Genomic DNA, 25,887 nt, shown 5'->3' on the forward strand with positions numbered 1-25,887 from the left:
AAGCTTTCGACGAACAGTCACCTGTAGCGGGTATAGAAATGACTGAACTTACATTTTGTGAGGTCAGATGATGACCACAGGTGTCGTGGCCCGTGACACCCCGGCATCGCAAAATGGCAATTTCAACCCCTAATCTCCTCCTGCCTCCTTTGCTTTCCACTCTTGCTCATCCTCCACCACCTGTCACAAATGGCTCCAAAAAGGCCTCGTTCCATCTATACAGAGAACTTGATGGCTGAGGCAATCCTCAATGTCACTGATAACGGTTTGTCGCAGCGCCAGGCTTCTCAGAAAGGGGGATACCCCAGAGTACTATTTCCAGCAGAATGCGAGGTCAGTCGGCATTAACCGACCAGGAACAGCCTGGAAAACTCGTATCCAGAGACCAGGAGGCCAACTTGGTTGCATGGAATCTTCGCCAAGAATCTCTGGGTTACGCTCCGTCCCAGAGTCAAATCCGCGCCTGCGTTGTTGCCGTTCTGAAACAGCAAGGCTGCGACTCAAGATTGGGACGTCATTGGGTAGAAAAGTTCATTCAACGCCATCCGGAACTTAGAAGCAAGGTCGGTAGGCGTCAGGAAGCCAACAGATTCGACTCATTTACTCCCAAAGCAGTGCACTGGTACTTTGACGTCAGGGAGAAGGAGTACGGGTGGATCAAGCCGGAGAACACGGTAAATGTTGATGAAGGGGGGATTATGTCGGGCTTTGGTATGCGATCTCTCACGAAGAAAGTCAGCAGAAAGGTCATATTGTATTCCGTGTCTCTGTTCTCCTCCCTTTCTGCCCTAAACCCAAGCCCCTATTTATATCCCTCTTTCGTAGTAAAGGTAATGTGTTCAGGGAGGCTGGGGACCTGGGGGTTCCCAGCCTCTCGACTTGAGATGTTCCAGTCTTTTAAGAGGAGCTTTCCAGCCTCCTCGTTCAGACCTGGTTATCAGCTCCCTTGCTGCCCTAGCTACCCATGGGTGACCTGGTTGACTCGACCATGGGCCGTTCTTCGCGACACGATCAACTCTCCATAGGCGATATAAGCTAACATAATTTCTTTGCTAGGTCTGGACAGTCTGGTGGTTGGAAGTTCGGACCCTAAACGGAAGACTCTTCTCAAGGGACCCCAGTCCCGCAGCTGGACCACTTTTATAGAGGCCATCACCGCCGACGGGCGCGCCTTGACTCCTGGCATCATATTTAAGGGCAAAGATCTCCAGGCACAGTGGTTTAAGGACGAGTTTCGAGAATTTGCGGATTGGAACTACATAACTTCACCAAATGGATGGACGGACAACCACATTGCCGTCGAATGGCTTGAGGAAGTCTATTTGCCTCAGACGCGGCCTGACGACGACTCTGAGGCCAGGCTTATCATCTGGATGGACATGGGAGTCATTCAACGGTTCGTCCTTTGTTTTTATGGCGATGAGGCCCTGCTGATTTGACGACAGAATAAGTGGATGGCTCGTCACCACCTCTCCGTCGATAGCACGCGCATACGGCTCAGAAAGAGCCAGCACAGCGAAGTCCTTGAGGCCTGCGTCGTTCATCAGGCTTTTCTGCACTACATCACTCTTGTGCGCATTCAGCTGTAGGATGCGGAGGGACTCAAGCATCACTGTTCGGGTTCCTCATCCTACACTTCCAGCTGAACGACTCGTGCGGTCCGCCACACGGGACGCATTTTGGCTCAATTGCTGTGCACTCTCTGTGGTGATGCCCAACGTTTGCGCACTTGCCGCATGTCCGCTGCTTCTTGCATGAATATGCTTTGTGACCGATCTCCTGGCAGTTGAAGCATTGGACTGGTCCCGTTCTTGGCTCGAATACATAGGTGGTGGCTGACTCTCCCGCTAGGTCAAAGTAGTACCCTTCTAGAAGCCTTTCTGCGTCGCTTTTCTTGGTGACATACACCACCATGGACCCATACGCTTTGCCAGACTCTCGTTTGCTCAACCAGGAAATCTTGCCAATGGTCACTCTGTTTTCGGCACTCAAGGCCTCGATCGCTCCAGGCAGAACGTTACCTTCCGCGTCAAGGACTGCTGTGCGGTTGGCGTTGTCGACTCGGACCGGGTACAGCTGGTCTCGCATAACTCGTGAACTTTCCACGGCTGTCTTCTGCCATCTGAAGCTCGGCTTCGTCTCTGCAGACGATCTTGACTCGGTCGGCATAGTTATGAGTCTTGTCCCTCCGCTGAGTAAAGTCGGACGAGGTTTAAACCTGACCTTGTCCCAGTCGTCTATGCACTTGCAGGTGATCCGCTCAACTGAAACATGGTTTCTGCAATCGGAAGATCGGACATGACTAGTCACCGGCCGCAGACTGGCCATCCCAACTCAAATCCCGCCTTTATCTTGACCCACTGTCGGCCGACCCGGATTCGCAAGTCATGAACGCCGACTCGCGGCCGTGATGAGTCAACCAGAACTCACACTGTACGGACGGATCCTCGCCCGCCTCTGTCATCCCGATTGAGCGACCGGCCCATGCTAAAGATGACGCTCTGGCCCTGGAGCTGATCGAGCTCCTCCCCACGAGTCCCACTTGGGCACATATCATGTCGACTCGCACCAGCTTCCCCGATTACCTGAGCCGGCAAAAGTGCTCGACAGAGTCGTTAGCATACTCGTGCCCGCCAACTGTTAGATCCGGTAGAATCCGGGTAGATGCAGCTACGATAGCGTCAGGCTACTAGCGGCAGCGCCAACGGTAGCGCAGACGATAGCGCACCAGGTAGCGCAGCCGATGAGGCCACGAGGACATCTATGAGACAGTTACAGAGATATGACGTGATGGCATGTCATAGGGATTGAGGCCATCGCCCTTTGATATAGGGCTTGGGGCAGAGCACCCCCAAATGGGGGACACAGACAGACACACACATCATACCTCACTTCATCCGATCGTACCATTCTTGCTGTGTCCGTGACCTATCCGACGAGAACCTCATCAAGGTTCTGACACCAACCGCCCCCACTTTAAAGTGGTAGTAAGTACTTTAAATGCGGTGGATTGTTAAGCGGTCCCTATTACAGTACCAAGCCATCGGTTTACTTTCCACCGTTTCAAGTGACGCTAATCTTTCATCTATCTAGGCAGAACTAACTTTGGCCGCATTAGATTGAATGGCGCTAGATTCTTATCTAGGCAGACTTGCAAATAGATAAATCATAATCAAATCAAATCAAATCAAATCAAATTTATCCAAATCAAATCAAATCAAATTGCCCCTGCGCTGAATCAAATCAAATCAAATCGCAACATCCAAATTTATTTGGATATCTGATTATTTGGATACGCCCCACAATGGCGACCTGGGCCAATAATTTTTGGGAGCCAGCCCTGGCCCAGAGCGGTCGCTTATTAAGGGATTTCCCGGTGATCTGCCGGATCGGATGATTCGCCGGATTTTGGTTCCCTTGCATTCCGGTGAAGATTTGAGTGAAACTCCACGAAAATAATATGAAACAATCTCACATTAAAGCAGAAGCAAGAAAGATGCCTAGCAATTCCATTCAATCTACTTCGCAGTCATCAAGCCACCGTGGCCGCTTCCTGTGGCGTCCCGATCGCGCAAGTCCCCGCATTGCGACTACCATCTCCTGGTCGCGCTCGACAGCCAATGATGGCTTTTGGGACGTGAGGAAGTGGTCAATGCCGGCTTTGGATCTTTACGCAACTTAATGTTTGGCGATTTTGAGTGTTCCGGAGCTGTCGTCGGTTCTGGTGGAGCCGAAATGGCGACGACAATCTCGTCTCGAACGCCCGGACTCTTCTCGCGAGTCTGTGGAGCAACAGAGGTCCGGATCCCATTTCCGACATTTTTTTCTGGTTCTTTCGCTTGAGCTCTTTCCGTATCTGCCTGTTTTTCTCCCGCTCTTGTTGTCTGGCTTCCTTTGCCTGACGTCTTTGCTCAGTTTTTGCCTCCCGCTGCCTTCTCTTCTCCAGAGCGAGAACTTTGAGGTTTGCCGCCTTTTGCTGTCGCTCAAACCTTTGTCGTTCTTTCTCCAAGGCCTCTTCTTGCTTCTGAGTCTCCATGGCTGCTTTCTTCAAGCGCGCTTGGGCCACTTTTGCAGGGCTAAATACCTGCGCCGAGTTAGGATCTACACGATCGAAAAGGTAATCCTTCAGAGCTTTACCGCGCATTCTGCGCTGCTTTTCGTGAAAGATAGTCTCCGAAGTCCCTGATTCTCATATCGAAGCAATTCGTTCTGAGATTGGAGACTTTCGAGAGTACTTTGAGCTTCCGACTGTCTCGGCTAGCGTTTTTGAGGATCCATCGACTACCTTGTCGACAAGTCGGCGCAAATCCCGAGCAGTGGGCTGCTGCAGGGCGAGCGAGTCAACGGAGCTGTCGCCAGACTCAGACTCATCTTCTGTTTTCTCCGCGATCTGCGACAAAACGACTTCAGGGTCAAATGGGAGGAGTCCGGTCCGTTTCCAACCACTTGCGATGTTCTCCGCCGAGAAAGATGACCCGAATGCGTTCCAAAATAACGACCAGAACTCGCGTTTCGATAGCCCGATGAGTCCCTGTGTCTTTGCAGTCCACTGGATGAGCTGGTTGGTGTATGCGGTCGAAAGAGGGCCAAAAAGGGACACATCAAGGGGCTGCAGCCTGTGCGTGGAATGCGGCGGAAACACGGCAACGATTATCCGATGCTGGTCACACCACTCCAGGAAGTCCATATTGACATGACTAGAGTGTCCGTCGGTAATCAGGAGGCGGTAATCCCGGCCGTTTCGCGCCTTTTCTTTCGTGAACCGGTCGAAAACACCAATGAGCCATTCCTTTCCAAGTTCATGGTTCGTCCAACCCGTTTCTGAGGTTGTGAAAACGCCGCTTGGTGCTCCGGATCAAACTCCGTGAGCCAGGAGTCCTGAACTTGCCCTGGCTTGCCTTGGTAGATGAGAAACGGGGGTAGCGCGGTCAGGTCTTGACAGACACATGCCAGGAACGTGATCCATGATCTGTTGCCATCCTGCGCAGCACCGATCAATTTTCCTTGCTTCTTGGCACGAACAGAGAATACTCTCTTGGTACGATTGATGACGCCGAGGAGAAAGCCCTTTTCGTCCACATTATACGTGTTGCAAGGCAGGATGTCGTATTTCTCGATTTTCTCGCCAATCTTGTACGATCAGCAATGAAGGGATGGACTTGGGCACCTACTTACAAGCTCATAGTAGGCTCTGTATCTAGAAGCATTGTCTGCTCTCTTTCTTGCGATATCAAAACCGTCGAACCAAGTGCAACCGAGCTCATCGCTGTTACGTCGGACGAAGCTATACGGCCAGTCCTTTCCGACCTCAATTTTGGCGATATCCTGGGCAAAACTTTTGATCATCGGCAGCGTAGGCGGAATCCCACGTGATGAAAGCTTGCGAATATACGCAACAAGATCCCTTTCTTGCTGTTTTGAGAGACGTGACTTATACAAACTGTCGGCATCCCGTCTTGACCTCTGTTTGCCTTGGTGTCGCCGTCGCAGGGTAGTCTCGTCGCAATTGAACTGACGCGCAGTCTTGGCATAGTTAACAGTGTCACACAGCTTCAGAAACTCAAGCGCTTCATCAATCGGGGCCATGGTGGTGGAGAAATTCAGGATTGAAGTGGAGACGTGAACTGGCGGTGAATCCGGCGAATCGCCCGATCCGGCAGATCACCGGAAATCCCTTACTGGCAGTTGCTTTTCCAGGCCGTGTCACTAAGCTTTCTTTTGCGTTTTACCTGACACGTTTGATCGTGAAATATATCTTTGGGTGCGTCTGCCATATTACTGGGGAAATATTTGTAGCCGGTGGCCAAATGGGACAGCTCTGCACTTGACTGCAATGGCGCATACAGCAGAAGGCGAGGCGCTGTCAGCCGCCCTTTCTAGTGTCCCGTCCACCAGTTTTAGCGCTCCCGAGAGCTCCCCGACCTTGACACATCACCTTCGATCGACTACGTTGGATATGAAGGCATCGATTGAATCGCCTCTCGGTTTCTCCATACGCAAGTATAGAAAAGAGCGCGGACGGGATGGGTATGGGAGCATGGGTTCGATATCGAGAAAACCGATTCCGGTCATCGGTTTTGGCTTTGCAAGGCCTGCCACGGGAAGAAGGCTACAATTACCCATATGTACGATGCTGCATCCACAAGTCAAGCGAACAGTCACATGGAAGAAATTCACCACATCAACAAAGGCGGGCCAATGCTACCACAGAGGAAGAAGCAACGCACTCTTTTCGACGTGGTTGACCTAGACTCCAACCGACCGAAGGATCAGGCTCTGATGAATGCCTTCATCTCGTCCTTTGAACCGCTTCGCTTTCAACATCTCTTGATACGCTGGGTGGCATGCGACAACATACCATTCCACAAACTGGAGAGTCCGTACTTTCGCGACCTTATGGCTTACGCGAACAGCGCAATTGCGGATTCGGGCAGTATTCCCACTCATAGCACAATACGCGACTGGATTGTGCGCTCCTTCAATTGTCACAAAGGTGTCGTGACGGAATTGCTTCGTCGGTCGCTCAGCCGCATCAACGTCTCCTTTGATGCTTGGTCCTCCCGAAAATTCACATCTCTGCTCGGCCTTACCGTACACTTTATTGATGACGAAGGGAAGTTCCGTACGTTTCTCCTCGGCTTGCCACGGATTGAAGGTCGCCACTGTGGAGAAAACCTGGCCGACCGTGTCAGCGAGATAATCCACGAGTATGGGTTCGAGGATCGCGTTGGATATTTTGTCACAGACAATGCGGAGAGCAACGACACGTGCCTTGAAGACTTGGGCGCTGAGTTGGGGTTCAACAAGCAGCATCGTCGGCTCCGTTGCTGCGGCCACATCATCAACCTCGTCGCCCGATCCATCCTTTTCGGCACGGACGCCGACGCGTTCGAAGAGGATTGCCAAGCCAACAAAGAGATCCAAGATGAGGTCAGACTCTGAGATCAAGGGCCCCATCGGCAAGTTGCACAATATCGTTCACTGGGTGGAAAGGTCTGGGCAGCGCATTGAAAGGCTCCACATGCTCCAATCCATCGAGAACACCGCCCTGGGCCTCGAAGACAAAACAACCTACGATGTGGTCATGGACAACGCTACTCGCTGGAACTCGTCCGAAGCGATGATGGAGCGGGGCTACATGCTTCGCAATGCACTCGATTCGCTGGTCCAAGCGGAAGTGACAGAGTGGAATCAATATGTGGCGAGAAGGACACAGCACGGGGCAAAGCCGATGCCGAAGAAGTGCCGCAAGAAGCCTACAATTGTGGACGACCAGATGGTCACTGAGGACTGGTCCGTTATTGCAGAGTATTTGGCGATCCTGAAACCATTGAAGATCGCGACAAAGCGCCTAGAGGGCCAGCCACGACAAGGCAAATTCGGCGCGATTTGGGAAGTTTTGCTCACAATGGAGTGGCTTCTGAAGCACCTAGAAGAGGCAAAGCTACAGCACGAACGGGACGAGGAACCGTACCTGCGAATCGGCTGCAATCTCGGCTGGATGAAGCTGGATCAATACTACGCCCTTACGGAGGATAGCCCTGCGTACCTCGCGAGCCTCGTCCTCCATCCCGCGTTTCGCTGGTCCACCGTCGAGTCGCAGTGGTCCGATCATCCGGACTGGTTGGCCAGAGGAAGGGCGGCTGTGCAAGAGCTATGGGAGGAGTACCGAACCTCGCGGTCGAGCAAGATACGATACCCGAGGAGCCCACAGCTGCAAGGAAGACAACGGACCTAGATGACTTCATGACCTCAATTAGGAAACTTGGCGCCCAACCTGCGCCCTCACCGTCCTCCACGCGTGACGAATACGCAGAATGGGTGGCCAGTACCGATCCGGGCGATTGTCTTGTGGACAATCCCATCCAGTACTGGCTTCTCCGCAGACGCCAGTATCCACGCTTGTCGCGAATGGCAATCGACCTCTTTTCTATTCCGGCAATGTCTTCAGAGCCGGAGAGAATATTTAGCCTTGCCGGACAGATGGTCACAGCTCAGAGAGGCCGCCTCAAAGCGGACCTTATCGGGGCGGCTCAGTGTATTTCGTCGTGGGAAAAAAGTGGAGTTATCCAGATATCCAAATGAGATCCAAATCGACTCAAATCAAATCAAATCAAATCAGATCCATGATTTTGCCATCCAAATCAAATCAAATTGGACCCCGGATTTGATTTGATTTATCTATTTGCAAGTCTGTATCTAGGAGTTCTAGCAGGACCAGTTTGGTCAGATTTTATACAGGAACTTTCCCCGTCATTGTACCAGCGCACTTCTCATGTCAGGTCAGTCTCCCACTTTGCAGGTTCAATGCTGACGAATTGAAGTACGCTAGGTCCAGAGGCGCGATCCTGAGTTTAAGGAGCCTCGCCACCGCTCCTACGTCAAGCGACTCTCTCGCTTTGAAGAGAACGGACGAAGATGCCGCAGCGCTGACATCAATTCAAGTATCAATTCAAGTATATCAAGTAAGTCAAGTAAGTTGACTGCTAAAATTATTTCAAGTAAGTAAGTCCATGGTGTCCGAAACTTGATATACTTGATATAGGTACTTGAAATGAAATATTTTCAAGCTTATTAACTCAAGCTATAGGGTATGCGATGAAGGCTTCTAGCCATCGCACCAATGGCAGACGGTAGGGCGCAGCAGGGATCGCGTCGCAAACCGCGCGTGTTTTTGCTTTTGCAGGCGATACGTGTCTCAGCTCAAATCGAGGGTCCTAGGGCTTCGCCCCGTCATTCCTTTCCCGAAAGACTTTAGTTCGCGATCTTCCAGTTCGCCAGTGGCCCACTATGGCAGCCCAGCAGCTGTCTCTAACATCGCTTTTGGCGACTAGCGCCCATCGCAAATCACTCAAACAGCAGCTCGACGCTGCCTCTGTTAATGTCGAATCCGGAAGAACGACGCTTGCCGAGCTTCCTACGGTTCGCATTGGCTGCAAAAAGTATATACCAGAAGAATATATGGCAAACAAGAACCGCGAAGGCCGGCGAAGCTGGATTCAAGCGCACGGGTTCTTCCTCACTGAAATTAGTCCTGATTTACAGACCTTGCAGACCTACTTGGTGTGCTCGAGATGTGATGAGCAAGGGAAGAGCTCGTGATTTGTGGCAATTGTGGTGGAAGGATCATCAAGAAGAATATCCACGCCTGAGCAAGTTTGCCCTCGACGTAATGGCGGTTCTTGCCATGTCTGTCGACCCTGAGCGAACATTCAGCGTCACAAAGCTAACCCTGAGCTCGCAAAGGCATAGCCTGAGTCCAGAAGTCATAGAGGAGATACAGTGTCTGCGGAATTGGCTGGGCCATGGAGCGATCAATGTTGGTGAGATCGTCAGCCTTGGTAACGAACTGAAAGGCTTAGATGAAGAGGAGGCATGTTAGTACCCCTGATTGTGATCCGACCCCAGATATCAAGTATATCAAGTATATCAATTCAATTCAAGTTAATCAAGTTGACAGGCGATTTTATTTCAAGTAATCAAGTTACACCCTCAAACTTGACTTACTTGAATTGAAGTCAGCACTGAGATGCCGGCCTATCGCCTGCAAAGGATAGGTCGGGAACTCGTCCAACGCCGCCAGAGACACTACAACAATCTTCCGTAGCTAGAAGCTTTGTTCGGAGAGCAGAGCAGCCAGCCTCATGTTGTGTTGGGCACGCCGCTTCCAGCAACCCAACAAAGCCCGCGGCTCTTCAGGGCACTGGCTCCCGTGCAGCGAACGGCCCATCCAAGAGTCTCACACTCTAATGCATCGACTGTCCGAAGCAGCCATGGTAGTATCAGAGATTACAGTTACTTGGCTGGTAGATTCCACAGAGGTGGGAAAGACTCGCAAGATGATTCTGCCAGGGCCGGGGCGAGAGCCAAGCGGGCCGCGATCCAGCGCGGACACCGTTCACGACGCCGTGCAGGGAATCTGTGTCATTGACCCCTCTCATATCCCAACTCGGCGTCACGGAAGGTTCATGTGTTCTGGGTAAGGATATTCTTGCGCTTCCGTTGCAAACAGTTTGTTTCAGCTAACTATGGAAGATAGATGCAAGTCAAGATCGAATGCAGCCGAGCGGGCTTCTGGATGAGGATCGGGTAGCTAATAATGGAGACGACAGAGACCGGTTCTCTGAATCTGATATGGACGCCGAGGACTATTTCAACCTGCTACTTTCGCCCGTTCGACCGCGTCGCCACGTCAACAATTACCCGTTGGCGGGGCCTCTGGCAGCCAACTAAGGGGCCCCTTCCCCTTAGTTGGGCCCAAAATTCCCGGACAGCCCCAAAACTCCCGGACGCGCGCCTCGTGGGCAAATCCGGGCACACAGCCGCCACAGCGTCCTATGAGTGTCTAAATATATTTTCTAGACATGCAAATTGTAGAGCCAATGGCCCTTATTATTTGAGGCTATTGACGATATAGAAAACACGCGTTATGCGGCGTTGCACGGCGTTGAGGCGCGCACCTATTACTGTTGAAGTGTGTAGCCCGTATTCGGCTCTTCCCAATTTATATACCGGTACTTTCTTGATCCGAATTCGGTGCCTGAGAAGCTCGGAAGTATTGTACGATCCCTTGAAGCCTCTTCCACCCCGGAATGAGCGGCGTTGGGGTGACCGGCGGCGACGATGGCGGCGTGGCCCCCGGCGGCGGCGATGACCCCAATATACTGTCAACCTCGTCAAAGGAGGCAGTGCATAGTGTAGAATCGAGTGAGGCTTCTTGTGTGTTCTCGTCAGGCGCGGGCTCGTTCGGTTCGCTCGTTTCGTAGGGCTCAGGTTGAGGCTTCTTTTCTGACGATATGATGATCTCAATAGACTGCTCTCTTTGGAGGTGAGGCCATTGAATTGATTGCAGAGGCCGCGCCGAGGCGCAAGCTCTATCGACGGCTTCTTCCTCGGCAGCTGTGCGCTGCGTGCGTGTTGTATCGATCGTGAACTGGTCTCGTGGTCTGAGGAGTCTGTTGTAGACCTCTTCGCTGCTCTCTAGGGCAAGGAATCCTCGCTCTTCCCGACGAAGTCAAGCCATTGTTTGATAGTCAGTCTCTTCATCTTTCCGTTCACCAGCTGCACCTTGTTTTTACGGTATTCGTCAAGGAGTTGCTGTCGCTCGCGCCGTATAATGCCACGCATCGAGAGGAGCAGTTGGCGTTGACTTTTCTCTTCTTCGAGCCGAAGCGTGCGTTCACGAGATTTACGGATATCTTCTAGGCTGACGCTAGTGTAGAAAGTGCCCTCGGCAGCCTTGACGGCCTTGCCGCACCTCGGGCGGCTGCTTATCTTCTCGATGCGTTGTAGGCGGTCTTTATAGCACTTGGCCAGTGTAGAGCTAAGAAGAGATGCCTCTGTGACGGCCTGGGAGACGTTGGAAAGCCTGCCACGCGTTGGAGAGCTTAGAATCTCGTGATAACGCGTTCGAAGGTCTTGTACAGTGTCGGCAGCCTGTTGGAAGCGTGTTTCCTTAGGGAGGAGCGATGCGAACGCTGGGTTAACGGCCTGTGATACCTTCAGCTGCTCGGCCACGAGCTTCTTCATTGCCGGCTGCTCTGTGGGAGGGTAGATGCCCATTTTTTCGAAGCCCCCTATGATATAACACGCTGCGAAGCCCTCTTTGAACCCTTCCCAGAAAGACTTGAGGAAATCGTGCCTCGTGAAGTTCAGCTCCCCTGACTCGATGAACTTATGTAGGATTTTCTGCTGTGCGTGCTTAAGAGGCTGGAAAACGCCTACATCGAGCGGCTGAAGGATATGCGTTGAATGCGGAGGGAACACCGCGACGATGATGTCAAATTTGATGCAATATTGTATGAAATCGAGGCCTGTATGCCCAGTGAAGCCGTCGATGACGAGAAGACGATGAATTCGCTCGTTTTCCGGGATAAGGCGTGGCTCTGCCTCGAGGAAGGGATATTCGGGCTCTCTGCACCACTCATCTACACCAAACCACTCCTCAAGGGTCTTTCCGGTGCGTTGAGCACGGGCAGACCGCTTCCAAGACCATACATTAAACTGGTGTATCCAATCAAACGTTATCTCGCCGTTGCTGAAGCCTGTGTCGGATCGTGCGAATCGTATATCGTCGGGGGCGTTGATCTCGGCCCAAGACTCACAAGGGAAGGTCTTGAACACCAGCCAAGGCGGATCGTGTCCCCAACCGCGTTGGCAGCGGCAATAAGCGTACAAGACTCGCGATTCCCTGGGTCAGAGACTTGAGGGCGTTGATGACGCGTTGTACGCACTATAACGACGTGAATGCGTTCTCGTAAACTTCCAATACGGATGCCGCACTCGTCTTCGTTCCAGACCTCTGAGGGGCCGATTCCATACGAGCTGATGATCTCCTTAAGCCTCGAGAAGAACTTCTCAACGTATGACACATCGTTGGCCTCAAATACCTTCCTGGACTTCTCTACGGCCTTTAAATATGTGGTTCGAAGCTCTGGGTGATCCTGAAGCCAACGACGATACCAGTTTTTGCCTGGTGGCTTCGCATTAGGGTTACGGCGCTGAAGGAGCGTTAGAGCGGCCGATTCGACCTGTATCTTGCTCGCTGGGAAGCCAGAGCGTTGTAGCCATGTCACGTAGGCGGCGATGGCATCGTCTTCGTTGTCAGAGAGCAGCCTTGGCCGGCCACGGCTTCGAACGCGACCCTGAAGCCATCGTGGATGCCGCTTGACGCCGTCGTGTACCGTAGAGCTCGGTACGCCGAAGATCTGAGCCGCCTGCCGTATTGTGACTGTGTTGGGGAGCGCGCGGCGCGTCTGACGGCGCCGCCCTTGTGCGATGGCATCGCGGGAGTCTATAACTAGCTCCACAGCCCTTGACGTGGCCGTCGGCTCAAGCCCGACGTATTGAGACATTGAAACACGTGCTGCGCATCACGCGTTCTTGTGTTTTGGTGGGAATGCGCACTATTTACGAAGCAGCTACGATGGCGGGGCTGTAGGCGCGCGTCCGGGAGTTTTGGGGCTGTCCGGGAATTTTGGGCCCAACTAAGGGGAAGGGGCCCCTTAGTTGGCTGCCAGAGGCCCCGCCAACGGGTAAGTGGCGAAGACACTTAGTTGGGCTGCTGTGGGCCCCACACCTTGACCAACGGGTAATGCCGAGATAAAGAGAGCCACAGGACGTTGTCTAGTTACTTTGAAGCGGGCATACGTATCTGGAGTGATGTGGCCATGATAATTTATCCGTCATCCACTTCACACGCATCGCAGAACGCGACAGGAGTCTCGAGGCGTGCTGCTTCTGGGCCGCGCGAGGGGCCCGCATACCGTGCCTCTTCATTAGCTCCCGGCCAGGCGTTGGGAGGATGCTCATACGGGGGGTCAAGGGGTGCCGCTCATCTAGGGAGCGTAGACGGACCGCGGCGCGTCCCTGGGCGTCTGGGAGGAGCAGCGTGGTAGGGGGGATCCCGGTTTCGCGGTGGAGGGCCACAATGGGCATGGTACACCAAACGGGCGCGATAGCGCGCATCGCGACGTTTAAGGTCAGCTGGATCCTATTCTTCAGGTAGGTGATCCGCGGCGGAACTAAGCGGGCAGTCCCCCACACAGGCCGAAGCGCTCCCGGGTACCATACATGGGCGCCGTATAAGAGGATCGGGAGGACGCAGGCCGTGACCGCATGCCGTGTCGACCGGGGAGGGATTCCGCGCCGGGTGTTTGAGAGGTTCTGGAGGAACCCTGCGGCCTTCCTCGCCTTCGCGGCCCAATGGAACACGGAGGAAGAAGCAGGGCAAGGGGATAAATATAGGGCCTATGACAAAAGGGAAGAATCAACACACATGCACCCCAAAAAAACTATGCCCTTTGCCCTGCTTTCTTCGTGAGACTAATATACAACTATATACGGCAAGATTCAAGGCCGCATTACATCTCGCAACTCGGTCTTGGGCTGCATAAATGGCTTGATCGAGGTTCGCACTTGAGTCTTTTGTTCAAAGGCATACGCCATGCCAATGAGAAGTTCCTCGCTCCACCTGTCCCCGGAAAACCCGATTCCAAACGGCAAGTTGGGCCCTGTTGTGTTCAAGTTGCCAAATTCATTCAACTCAGTAACGGTCGAGTCTGGTGTTCGTCCCAGCGGCACTGTGACAACTGGAGTCCCGAGGAGAGCCGCATTGCTTATTGCCAACGTAGTCGGCAGCACAACGGCGTCGAGGGTGAAATTCTTCAAGGCCCCCGTAAGGCCTAAGGTGCCAGCCAGGTACGCTATGGTGTCTCTAGTCTTCTGCGCCTCAGAGGCATTCTTATCGAAACCCTGTGCCAGTGCTTCATCCCAAGTCGCAGTGTCACGCTTGGGGAACTCCTCCGCGGGGTTCTTTTGCGTAAACTGTCGCAGACTTTGTAAAGAAGTGATGTTGTTGGCGTTTGAAACCAAGAGCGAGAGGTAATCGGGGAGGTTCGAAACGAAATCAGAGTTTAGCACCACGCCTGAAGCATTTGCAAAGTCTCTGTTCAGAATGTCCAAGCCGGGAAACGCTAGGTCATCGATGATTTCGGCGCCCGCTCCTCGGAGGACCTTCAGAGCCGATTCGAAGGCTGCTACGGACGGGTCTGACTTTAGTTGACTGATTAGATTTCGGGGTATGCCAAGGCGCTTGCCTTTCAGAGCATCCTCTTTGCAAACCTTGATGTAGTCGGGAACTTGGCTAAAGGGAATGGCAGATGTGTAATTATCATTGTGATCAGGCCCTGCGATTGCCGCGAGAAGATGGGCAGCATCCTTGACAGTTCGTGCCATGGGGCCAACGGTGTCTTGGTGCTCCGAAATTGGAATCACCAAGTAGCGAGACGTCAATCCTACCGTAGGCTTGATACCAACCGTATTAGCCAGCGCAGCGGGTGACAAGATTGAGCCAGCCGTTTCCGTGCCCAAACTGGCCCATGCTAGACCAAGTGACGAGGCAACCGCGCTGCCTGATGATGAGCCCGAGGGGTCTTGTCCGGGATAGTACGCGCCCACGGTCTGACCCCCGTGCGCCGACCAGCCATTGGTTGAATTGGTGCTTCGAAAGTTTGCCCACTGGGACAAGTTGGACTTTCCGAGTATAATAGCGCCCGCCTTCCGTAGCTTGGCAACAACGGGGCTATCCTCAGGTACCTTTGCCCCGAGCAGGGCCGTAGACCCGGCCGTGTTATTCATGGAGTCGGCAGTAGCAATATTGTTCTTGATGAGGACCGGAATCCCATGAAGCGGACCCAATATGCGGGCGCCATTACTCTGTTTTCTCTCTGCGTCTAGCTTTTCGGCGATGACGCGCGCGTCCGGGTTGATCTCGGTGACGGCCCGAACAACCCCATTTACCTCGCCTATCCTGGCGAGGTATGCATCGACGAGGTTGACGCTTAAAAGCGCTCCAGTGTCCAAACCTTGGCGGAGCTGGTCGAGAGTCGCATCGAGCAGAGGTGGAAGTGTTTCGTTTGCAAAACGCTGTGCCGAGAGGGCTGCGTAGGCAATGCCGATGATTTGACTAGTGAGCAAGACTGAGGCTCGCATTGTATATGCTTCGTTTAGGTATATCTTGGAGGTGGATTTTTGATCTTTTTTTGTAGGGGAGTTTCACATTTTAATACATGTCGCCATACCTGTCGTCAACACAAAGGGTTAGCTGTCTTCCGCGGGGCTACTGTTCAAGAGGCGCAGCATGGTCGACCTGTTTGGCAACGGGAAAACGGGCGCAGTGCTGGATGCCGTCTTCGTAATGTTAGCGCGACTCGTTAGCGCGACTCACTAGAGGCCCTTCACAACCCCACTTTATGCAATGCCTTCACTTGTGGGATCGACCTCTGTCGCGAAGAACGGCCCATGGTCGAGTCAACCAGGTCACCCATGGGTAGCTAGGGCAGCAAGGGAGCTGATAACCAGGTCTGAACGAGGAGGCTGGAAAGCTCCTCTTAAAAGACTGGAACATCTCCAGTCGAGAGGCTGGGAACCCCCAGGTCCCCAGCCTCCCTGAACACATTACCTTTACTACGAAAGAGGGATATAAATAGGGGCTTGGGTTTAGGGCAGAAAGGGAGGAGAACAGAGACACGGAATACAATATGACCTTTCTGCTGACTTTCTTCGTGAGAGTTATGAGCCCGGGCGGAGGGGTTACCCCTCCGGGAACTTCCCGGTGACTGCGCACGCACTTCTTCTGGCTAGCCTGGCGCGCACTACCCGAAAGGCCCGTGGTTCGAGTCCCGCCAGCGCAATTGAGCGCGGTTTCAGCATGGGGCCTGCCTATATAAAAATTCCCGCTGTGGTCTAGGATATCCAGGTATCCCGGGACGAATTGACCCGATATCCCTGAGGGGGTGTGTCGCGTACTCTATATACGTCAATTGACGCTGTCGCTTGTATCTGACAGGCGGCCACATCTTTTTTCGTGACAACCTCAGCGTTCTTAGCTGAAAAGTCGGCCAAAAGAGATGCCCGCATCACGGGAACGGCCACGGGACAGGAAAATGACTTCGTACGGACACGGTTGGGATACTAGAATGACTCCAAGTAAGTTCGCTCGGGGCGCCACGAGTTGAAATATTCGTCGCATCTCGGTGGCCGGATCGCATGGCTGACCAGAGTGAACGGCTGATGAAGAGGCTTTGAGCGCTGCGGTTGCGTCAGCAACGCAGATGAATACGTCCGCAGGCGATCTACTATTGTCGTACATCAAGCCTGCCTAGAAGGCTTATTCATGAATCATGAGGTGGCACCGTGGCGATATTACTACGCAACGCCGCTGTGGCCTGCCAGGGAACAGCTACTGCGTAATCATGCGACGAACCTTTCATTTGTGTATAAAAGAGCTGCACAATTCCGTGCGTTCATTCACTCGCTTCTTGTTCTTTAGATAATTCTCATCAACTTGACTGATGCCATTCAGATTGCTTTGCCCAACTGCCGTCGTCGTGCTAGGTGTGGGACTGTGGCAGTCCCCGGCCACTCCATCACCAGAACGAATTAGAGACGAGCAGGCACATCCCGCTCCACCGCCCACGCAGCCAAAGAGCTCCAAGAGACATAATCAACCGCCAGCCACGCCATCGCCGAAACGGCCTAGAGACGAGCAAGCACCCCCCACTCCGCCACCGACGCAGCCCAAGCGCTCCCCCAAAAGACCCCGGCCGATGCGAGAAACCGTTCAACTTCAACGAGACTCTGTCGAATCCATACTGCATCACTACAACGCCACTTTCCGCGTCAAGGAGCAGGCATCATCGACAAGATCCTGGTGCAACGAAGTTCCAGTTGCCCTCCAGGTAGAGGCTGCTAAATCTTTCTACCAAGCGTTTACCGAGGAACGGACGTTGCCGGTTTCCCACTGCGTCTTCTGCTATAGGAAGACACCGCCATGCGAACTCGCCACCATGCAGTGGAGGGGTCGCTTGTCGCCCTCCATGCTGCGGGTGACCAGGACTATCCAAGAGTGTGGCGCGTGCCTTCCGTCACACGAGGGCGGCGGGGTTGACGTGTGCCGCGAGTGTCGCGCCAGCTTCGACAGTGGACGGCTGCCTAAAGCCTGCTCGGTCAACAACATGGCCATCGGTTGCGAACATCGGTACCCCGAAGAGCTTGATGACCTCTCCCCCGTTGAAGAGAGACTCATTGCCCTGCATGCGCCTTTTGGCTATATCACCAAGTTCACAGTCGACAACAAGACCCGTTCGGGAATCAGCTACCGCAAGCACGTGAAAGGACATATCGTCGTATTTCCAAACAAGGTGGACGATCTTGTTGCCACCGTTCTTCCCCATCCCTTACTGCAGGCCATCGAGAACATCCACATCTCCTGGAGCGGTTCAGGCAAGCCTGGCTCCGGGGATGTCAGACACTTGCTTCAAGTACGCAAATCTCGAGTGGCAGCTGCACTGGCATGGCTGCAAAGGAACAACCCGCTCTACGAGGATATCGCGATTAACCAAGCAGAGATGGATGGCTGGCAGTATGCCGATGGCTCCACTGTTCCGACCGTCATCATGGACCGCATGCAAAGAGAGGAACCGTCGACCGTTGAGAGGACACAAACGGATCACATAGTCCCGGACACTGATCGAGGCCTGCAGGAAAACAGCTTCAGAAGCATCGATGAACTCGTGAGCTCGATCGATTCTACCTTCGTCGCTGAATCTTGCGATTTGGACTGTACTCTGTCGACTGAGCAGACTCGACCCCCCCCTGGTGAGCCGGTGACTCTTGTCCCCGACTCGGCTGCCATCGGCCAGGACGTTGACATCGTCTGTGAGACGTCTACGTCCGGCATGTTTCCTCTCGATGGACCGGCTGCCTTCGCGGATACAGATAAACTGTCGTTTCTGGCCGACATCGTCAACGCCAATCCGGACCGCCATGGCACCTCTGTGCCGTGCGTTATGCAGGTCCAAACTGCGGGAGACCAGCCGTTTGTCCGAGTAGAGCGTGGTGCGGATTTTGCAGACAACTTGCACGAAGATTTCTTCCCTCGAACATTTCCCAAGCTTTTTCCGTGGGGAAAGGGCGGCCCGAAATCGAAGTGCGGCTCAAGTCCCGACCTGCGAAGCGACTCTGCTGACCATCATCCGAATCACTCGCTTAGTTACTGGGCCAGATATGTATTGCAACGGCATGGTGGTCGATTCGCCGCGCACCCTGTCTTTTGTTTCCTAGTGTTCAACACCCTCCTTCGCTCCTCCAACCGCCGCATTAGCATGGTCCGTGTCGCTAAAAACTCCTTTCACAGACTTGAACAAGCGTATGCGAACCTGACCGAGGACCGACTGAAGAGGGCCGAGGCGGAGATGCGGGAGACAAGGACTACGTCGGACCCCGACATATCGGTCTTGCTTCGCGAGCTGTCGATTTTGGTCACGCACAGCCGCTCTCGAACGAATCCCGTTTGCTTATGCGGAGGAAGATACAAGCTCTGGACATCCGCGCTGGCATGCCCGCATTATGGATTACCATCAATCCTAACGACATCAATAATCCGGTCAAGATGAAACTCGCCATTCACAGGCTCCATGATCATGAGTCTGCCGAGGAGCTTTTAGCAGATCTCCGTGGAAAATACGACAGAGTCGCTCTCAGCACCATGGATCCAGTCAGCTCGGCCGTTTTCTTCCATCGGGAAATATCATTGTTCTTCGATAAGTACGTGAACACAGGCCAGGAGTCCATCTTCGGGAAGGTCAGCCACTACTACGCGACGGTGGAAACGAACGAACGAGGCAGCCTCCATTTACACGGACTCCTGGCTGGACGGCAACATGCGATTACCGAACCTGATGGATGACATGGCCAACCCCGCGGAAGAAGCATACCGTGCCCGAGTGATCCGATACGTAGATTCCGTCTTTCACGAATGTCTAGATGAAGATGCCGGGAAAGCCGTGCGACAGGAGAGGAAGCCCATTCATCCCGTGGAGGAGGTCATGACCAGCAACCTCGGCTCTCACTGCGGCCTTCCGAGGACGAATCCAACTTCATCGCGTACTGTTGCCAAGTGCACTCCCACACGTACACCTGCCTCAAGTATTCTCTCAAGGGGATCGTCGAACAGGGTGCAGGTCCACAGAGACGAACGGCCTGCCGCTTCAAAGCACCGTGGAAAATCGTCGACGAGACGGGGTTCACAGAGGACGGCTTGCTTCAGATCCGGCGCAACCATCCACTCGTCAATCGATATAACAAGTCATTGGCGGTCGGCCTTCGCCATAATCACGACGTCTCGATGATCTTGACCAAGACCAAGGGCCTGGCCATGGTGTACTACATCACGAACTACGCCACCAAACCGGATACGACACCGACTTTACCAACGTGCCGCATTGGTCCTTCCTGAACTTGACGGCCCTCTACTGGACAATCTTTCGGCTATGGTCACATCTCCGCCACCAGGCCGGCGAGCTCACGGACGCAGAACGTCCCCCGGAGACAATCCCTCTGAGGCAAGGAGGGCGAACCCTTTTATACCTGGACGCGTACGCCTACCGCGGCCATGTTCTACGAGACTTATGTCTGTATGACTATATGTCGATGATTTACTTGGTGCGTTGGAAAGGCCGGGCTGAAGATGAGTCTCACATTTCTCTCGATGGGCAGGATTCCGACTGTGACGGCTGGATCCAAAAGCTTCGACGGCCCGACGAGTACGCCATCCCAATCTTCCAAGGATACATTAGCGACGACGTTGAAGACGATCACCCGGTGTATGTTAAGCGGTACGCTCTAGACCTCCGGCGCCGCTTCGGTTTCATCTGACATTTTCTCTAGGAACTCCGTTCTCCACCTGGCGTTATTCGTCCCTTGGGAAACCTTCACTTCTGAGGGACAAGGCGATATCACCGACATATGGACGAGGCATCGAGCGGCGCTTTGCCCCCGCCTCCGTTTCCACGTCTCCAATATTTGTCTTCTGAGAAAGTCTGCAGAGGATGCCCGTCAAGACGCGAAGCTCTGGGCCAGTCGATCGGAGGGTGATGACACTGTTGACGTCGAATACCCGCTTGACGATGGCCAGTACGAGGAGCCTCCAGCGACGGCTCAACACCATCAAGCCTATACAGCTCTACTTCAGATTTTGCAAAATGCCGTCCAAGATGGTGAAGCCACGAAGGACTCCTCTGTCCTGGCGGTCTGATGCGTGACCTGTGCGAGGAGAACCCAGCTGAAGAAAGGCAACCTTTTGTGCAACGCCAGGAGGATCTGTACCGGAATATACCGCCTGGTCGTGGTGACGCCTTGTGCCAATTCCCAATATCTCGAGATGATGTCCAAGCAGCGGCAAAGGCTCAACAACTATTGCATCTTCGAATGCTAGACGACATTGAGAGTGGTTCTCAGGAGACCCTGCTTTCCACGGATGGCGCCGACATCGACGATACACTGGCTCGCTACGGCGATATGGGCCCCGCCATTGCGCACCCGGGTAGTGATCTCAATGAACGGGGCCCTCGAATGCTCGTCGACGCCAGTCCGGCGACTAGCTTCGCGGACATGGGACTCGCCACTGCAGCCACCTTCACTCTGAACTATCTACAGACCATGGCCCTTCAACTTGTTTGCGCATTTCTGGACAAGTATACCGCTAATCCGGACTCAGCTGGCCAACATCTCCAGTATACTGGCGGGCCGGGTGGCACGGGAAAGTCGAGGATCATCGATGCCCTGAAGGACATGTTCGCGGCGAGAAACCAGCCACATCTTCTGCAGATAACCGGCACATCGGGCAGTTCGGCGGCCCAGATTGGTGGCACGACCATCCACTCGGCCTGTGGGTTGGATTCCCATCGAGATCCAAACAAACCGCCTCCCCCTTTCTCGGAGGCGAAGAAATGGATATGGAAACAGAAGCTGGTACTCGTGATTGACGAGGTCAGTATGCTGGGAGGGGCCACTCTGCACAACGTCAGCCGTCACCTACAGGCGCTCCGTGACTGTCCGGACGAGCCGTTTGGCGGGATGCCCGGCGTTCTACTGATGGGAGACTTCTACCAGTTCGCCCCCGTGCGGGAAACAAGCCTCCTGATCATCAGACCGCCGGACCGAACGGAGACCCACCTGCGACAAGCGACCATCTCTCACCACAGCGGCTGCAGATTGTGGCATCTGTTCAAAACCGTGGTGCTCCTCGAAGACCAAGTCCGCGCACGCAACGATCCCCAGCTCCGCGCACTCCTGGATCGAGTTCGTAACGGGCGCCAGACACAGCAAGACCTCGAATTGCTCAACGCCAACATCGTAGGACGCTCCCAAATCACCTTCCACGATGGTTTGCGTGCTATAACGCCACTGAACCGCACCCGGTGGGCTCTCAACATGGAAGCTGTCGTGGGCTGGGCGCGCTTCAACAAGCGGCATATCCGTATCTTTGTCTCGACTCACACCTGGCGCAACGGCACGCTTTCTCCAAACATCGTAGCGCGAACCATAGGACAAGGTTGTCAAACGACATTCCGCCCCAGTCGAGGAGGTGTCCCGACCCATATGGGCACCGTTCTTGTGTATATAACTGGGACCTTCGTCCCCTTGACTTGGGCAGTGTTAAGGCCAATAGACTCTCTATAACCGTCATATGCATGGCATCTCTCATTTCCTTTTGACAGGCAGGACCATTCCCAATTCTGAAAGTCTACCCTCGTTCATGCTTGCTTAAACTCCCCGAGGGAATGAAGATATTTCCCGTGTTCCACAACTCGCTCCTACGACCAAAACCAGAAGCAAATGGTCTACCCGGCCAAGACGTTATCAACGAGGCCGAGTCAAAAAACATCCGAGGACGAGTCCTAGAACGCGATGACGAGACAGGAGAACTAGTCGAAAAAATGGCTATTTGACGGGCTACTAGATAGCCGCAGAGACGCTGATGGCCTACATTACCTAGTCAAGTGGAAACACTATGATCCTACCTGGCAACCGGCTGGAGACCTCAAAGGACATAACCAAGTACTCCTCGACTTTCATAGAGTTCACCCAAACAAGCCAGGCCCCCCGGTCTGGGCAAAGAGGTAAAAGGCACAACGATATACTTTGTGCCCAGGCCGCTCTTGGTCGTTTAGGCTGTTCGAGGACGAACAGCCGTTTGGGAAGGGGGTACTGTCACGGCACCAACCTGGGTTCTGTCACGTGCCTCCCTATACTTAGTCTAGACTCTGTTCCACCTCCGTAGTTTGCCCTCCTCACAGCACAACATAGATCTTCCCTGGCATCCTAGGTCTGCCCCGTGATACGATGGATTATGGAATGGCTGCAGTCCACTTAGTAGCCCCGCAAAGGAACACATGCTTTGCGGACGCCATCCCCAATTCATTGATAGCTTTCGTCTAACTCGACTCTGGCCGTGTCGTAGCTTGATACACCCACAAAATCCGACGGATAGTCGCGGCCTTCCGTAGCGTCATCGCGCAGCCTGGTCTTGACGCTCGAGCTGCTGCACTACGTAATGTGACACCCCAAAGAGAGTGATTCATTTCTGACGTCGTCGGTGGCTGCGTCAGCATTCTGTAACTTAACGATTTTCTTCCGGGACAGCGGGAAGCGCCTGTTGAGCATAATGAAGGTTGAAATTGGCCATTCGCATTTGTTCTAGGAACGGAAGCTACAGGACTCCCCAACAGTAACTAATGCAATACAATGCAAGCGAGGTTGAGTAAGAGTCGCTGAATCTGGAATGACGAGGTTTAGAACGGCAATGTTTGATGGTTTGATATGGCAAGGTTTTATTTGGCATGGTTTGATGTGGCAAGGTTCGACGTGGCAAAGTTTGATGTGGCATCACCACCTTCCCCACTTCGGCGACTAGGTCGTAGTACCTCGGTGTCACTGCCAAGCTCATTTAAACACAGTATATCAGGCTTTGCACGTGGTAATATTCGTCCCGCATGGCCTGCATCACCCGACTTAAAGTCTGGACCCCAATCTCGTCCAAATGTAGCTCAGAGCAATGAGTTAATATCTATATGAGGGCAAAAAAGACTAAACCTACCACTGTCCTTGCCGAACATATTTTCCATGAAAAACCACTCATGTGAGCGATAGAAATGAGTACTCCGTAGTGGGTCTTTATCTCCTGAGTCGTGCAAAACCCCCTAGTGGCGAGTAATTTACGCACTAGCTCCACTTTCAACAATATGAGGGATAAACACACTGCTACTTGAACCGAATCCAGAAAGGTGGGGCGGGCACGAGTAGCATGTTGTAATTGAACCTGCTGAACCGTTACAGCCAGGGCCCATGTCATATCAACCCCCCCCCTCCCTGCAAGCTCCCCTGTCTGCCCCCCTGCCGGGACAGGACTTTGAAAGCTTCCTCCGTACATTGTCGAGAAGAAGGTCCGAACCAAGCGAGAGGCCTCTAAGTCTCTCTAGGTAATACAGCTCGAAACCAGGTAAGGAGGGAGGTTTGTGGTCCACTGAGGGGTCCGGAGGATCTCCTATTCGAACGGGATCCTTCAAAGAGTCCGGTATATTATCTTTACTGGCACGGGGACCTCGAGAGATTGAACTATCGACCTAATAGCTTGGAAAGCTATTGATCGGGGAGATCGAGCTGAATGTGCTGGCGTAGATGACTTACGCGGCCTACAGTGAGAGGCAAGGAGTGCCCTCTTCCTGATAGAATGTATATTATACCTGAACACGGGATATGAACATAGGGAAGGCACAGAGGGATATAAAATGGGAGGGCTAGACGGATACGGGAAACCGAAGAGAGCAATGAACACATGCATTTTCACATACCATCTAATCGTACCGGTATGATACTCGACCTTCGAAAAGTCCTTTTATCCACTTTTATGCCCACTTTTGCTCTCTCCTTCGCGAGACCTTATACGCTCTTCCGTGATGGAAATCAAGTCAATCTTCTTCGCCTTGCTCTTGCTCGTTCAAGTGTCCCCTGGGCTTACCGGTACTGCGAAGAGAAGTGCAACTGTCCATGTCGATAATAAAAGCCAGAACCCGCTCGAGGGATTATCAGTCGTGCATAAGTATAGCGACGTCTTTGTTGACAAATACACCATCAACAGGCTTGCACCAGGGAGCAGGACAGAAGATTTAAAGGTCGAATATCATACGGGCTTTTGGACTACCGGCGGAGACTGGTGGAAAATCTGCTGGACAAGCAACAATGCCACTACCATTACCTATACAGATCCCAATAACTTTCGCGGCGCCGTTGATTGGTTTGAGAAATCCATTTCGGATATAATACCGTTCGTCGGCTGGGGAGTAGGAGGGATGCTCGGAGGGGGGGTTAGGGGCAGTGGCAGGGGGAGCACCTAGCATTCCAGGTTCAGCAGCTGGCGGTGCTGCAGGCTTCTTAGTCGGCAAGGTCATCACGGGTCTTGTAGCCAATCAAGCGACAACGGCTGGGTTCAAGCAGCACATATTACGGGAGGGGGATCACGACACATCCATCGTCATTGAGAAAGATGGCAGTGTCACTTTCCAATCGCCTTCGGGCGTGTCTACGACGACGACAACGACTCTGGAAGTGACCGACAAGCTCCTTGCCAAGCATAGGAAGGAATTGGAAAATGAAGTCCCCAAACGGCTGCGGCCTTGAACCCTAACCAGGGGCGGGGGAGGCAGGCGCTAGGTTTTATTCAGTCCGAAGGACTTTATTACGACGATAACTTGAATTCGAAAACTCTACTATCATTGGTCAGATGTGTCTCCATAGTCTCCACTCAACGCCCGGATTGAAGGGTGTTTGTCGGCCTGCCAACGACGCATGTCGCCAGGGGCCAGTCCTTTCTCATTCTTCCTCATCAAACCATCCCTCCAATCCAACACACTCATGGCTGATTCTATTCCTTCGACGAAAGCTTGCAGAACTGCAAGCAGAAGAAGCCGGCAGATCAATTCATATCGAAGAAAAAATCTTCCATATCATATGGAGGACTTACGGCTCACAGTCTCGACTGCAGGAATCGGCGAGCCTCACGCGCCTCTAAGCGTACGGCAGAACAAGCTGAGTTATCCCCGATACGTCGACAAGGATTGCCATTATTAGACTTGCAACTAGGTACACCAATTGTGTTACAGGAACCTATTCTGCTGGGAACACCAATTGCCATGTCAACAGGAGCAGTCGCTCTGGCGCCGATTACTTCCCGTCCGAGTCCCTCGATTGCATCTCAAGAAGGCGTACGACTTGTAACGCCGATCGAGTCTCCGGTATCGAGTGCTATTTGGCCGAGACCAGCCCAGGGAAGACACTCTCACTCACCTCTGCCGCTGCGTCAGGCGGCTCTCGAACGCCCAGTCATATAACGTCGAGATTTCGAGCTTCCAGATTCTGACTGGATGGGTGATATGTCGCACTGCCCATTGTCGGACCGTTGCTCCATTCTACACTGGGTTTCGTACGGCGCCACTCGTACGAAGGCGTGACTCTACCGTTAGCTGTGACAAGCCGCAGACCGAGCTT

General features: G+C 53.3%; 6 protein-coding genes across 6 annotated transcripts; 3 read left to right on the top strand and 3 right to left on the bottom strand.

Annotated features, from left to right (window-relative positions):
- Positions 1 to 326: 326 nt before the first annotated feature.
- HRG_11688 (DDE superfamily endonuclease domain-containing protein) lies at positions 327 to 1,439 on the top strand (the record flags this gene model as incomplete). The annotated part of the gene is made up of 2 exons (XM_044870158.1): positions 327 to 711; positions 1,057 to 1,439. The coding sequence occupies 2 exons, from the start codon at positions 327 to 329 to the stop codon at positions 1,437 to 1,439; spliced, it is 768 nt and encodes a 255-aa protein (XP_044714653.1).
- Positions 1,440 to 4,716: 3,277 nt separating this feature from the next.
- Positions 4,717 to 5,346, bottom strand: HRG_11689 (DDE superfamily endonuclease, CENP-B-like protein; the record flags this gene model as incomplete). The annotated part of the gene is made up of 3 exons (XM_044870159.1): positions 4,717 to 4,980; positions 5,032 to 5,130; positions 5,176 to 5,346. 3 exons carry the CDS (start codon positions 5,344 to 5,346, stop codon positions 4,717 to 4,719), a joined length of 534 nt encoding a protein of 177 aa, XP_044714654.1.
- A 1,579-nt stretch (positions 5,347 to 6,925) lies between these two features.
- Positions 6,926 to 7,738, top strand: HRG_11690 (transposase; the record flags this gene model as incomplete). Its single annotated transcript, XM_044870160.1, has 1 exon — positions 6,926 to 7,738. One exon carries the CDS (start codon positions 6,926 to 6,928, stop codon positions 7,736 to 7,738), a length of 813 nt encoding a protein of 270 aa, XP_044714655.1.
- A 3,242-nt stretch (positions 7,739 to 10,980) lies between these two features.
- HRG_11691 (DDE superfamily endonuclease domain-containing protein) lies at positions 10,981 to 12,784 on the bottom strand (the record flags this gene model as incomplete). The annotated part of the gene is made up of 4 exons (XM_044870161.1): positions 10,981 to 12,099; positions 12,150 to 12,179; positions 12,234 to 12,615; positions 12,684 to 12,784. The coding sequence occupies 4 exons, from the start codon at positions 12,782 to 12,784 to the stop codon at positions 10,981 to 10,983; spliced, it is 1,632 nt and encodes a 543-aa protein (XP_044714656.1).
- A 1,067-nt stretch (positions 12,785 to 13,851) lies between these two features.
- Positions 13,852 to 15,492, bottom strand: HRG_11692 (amidase domain-containing protein; the record flags this gene model as incomplete). Its single annotated transcript, XM_044870162.1, has 1 exon — positions 13,852 to 15,492. One exon carries the CDS (start codon positions 15,490 to 15,492, stop codon positions 13,852 to 13,854), a length of 1,641 nt encoding a protein of 546 aa, XP_044714657.1.
- Positions 15,493 to 20,769: 5,277 nt separating this feature from the next.
- On the top strand, positions 20,770 to 22,245 carry HRG_11693 (PIF1-like helicase domain-containing protein; the record flags this gene model as incomplete). The annotated part of the gene is made up of 3 exons (XM_044870163.1): positions 20,770 to 21,015; positions 21,076 to 21,873; positions 22,174 to 22,245. 3 exons carry the CDS (start codon positions 20,770 to 20,772, stop codon positions 22,243 to 22,245), a joined length of 1,116 nt encoding a protein of 371 aa, XP_044714658.1.
- Between the last annotated feature and the right edge of the window lie 3,642 nt (positions 22,246 to 25,887).

Source organism: Hirsutella rhossiliensis, assembly GCF_020360975.1.
Source record: "Hirsutella rhossiliensis strain HR02 chromosome Unknown scaffold00022, whole genome shotgun sequence".
Classification (NCBI taxonomy): domain Eukaryota; kingdom Fungi; phylum Ascomycota; class Sordariomycetes; order Hypocreales; family Ophiocordycipitaceae; genus Hirsutella; species Hirsutella rhossiliensis.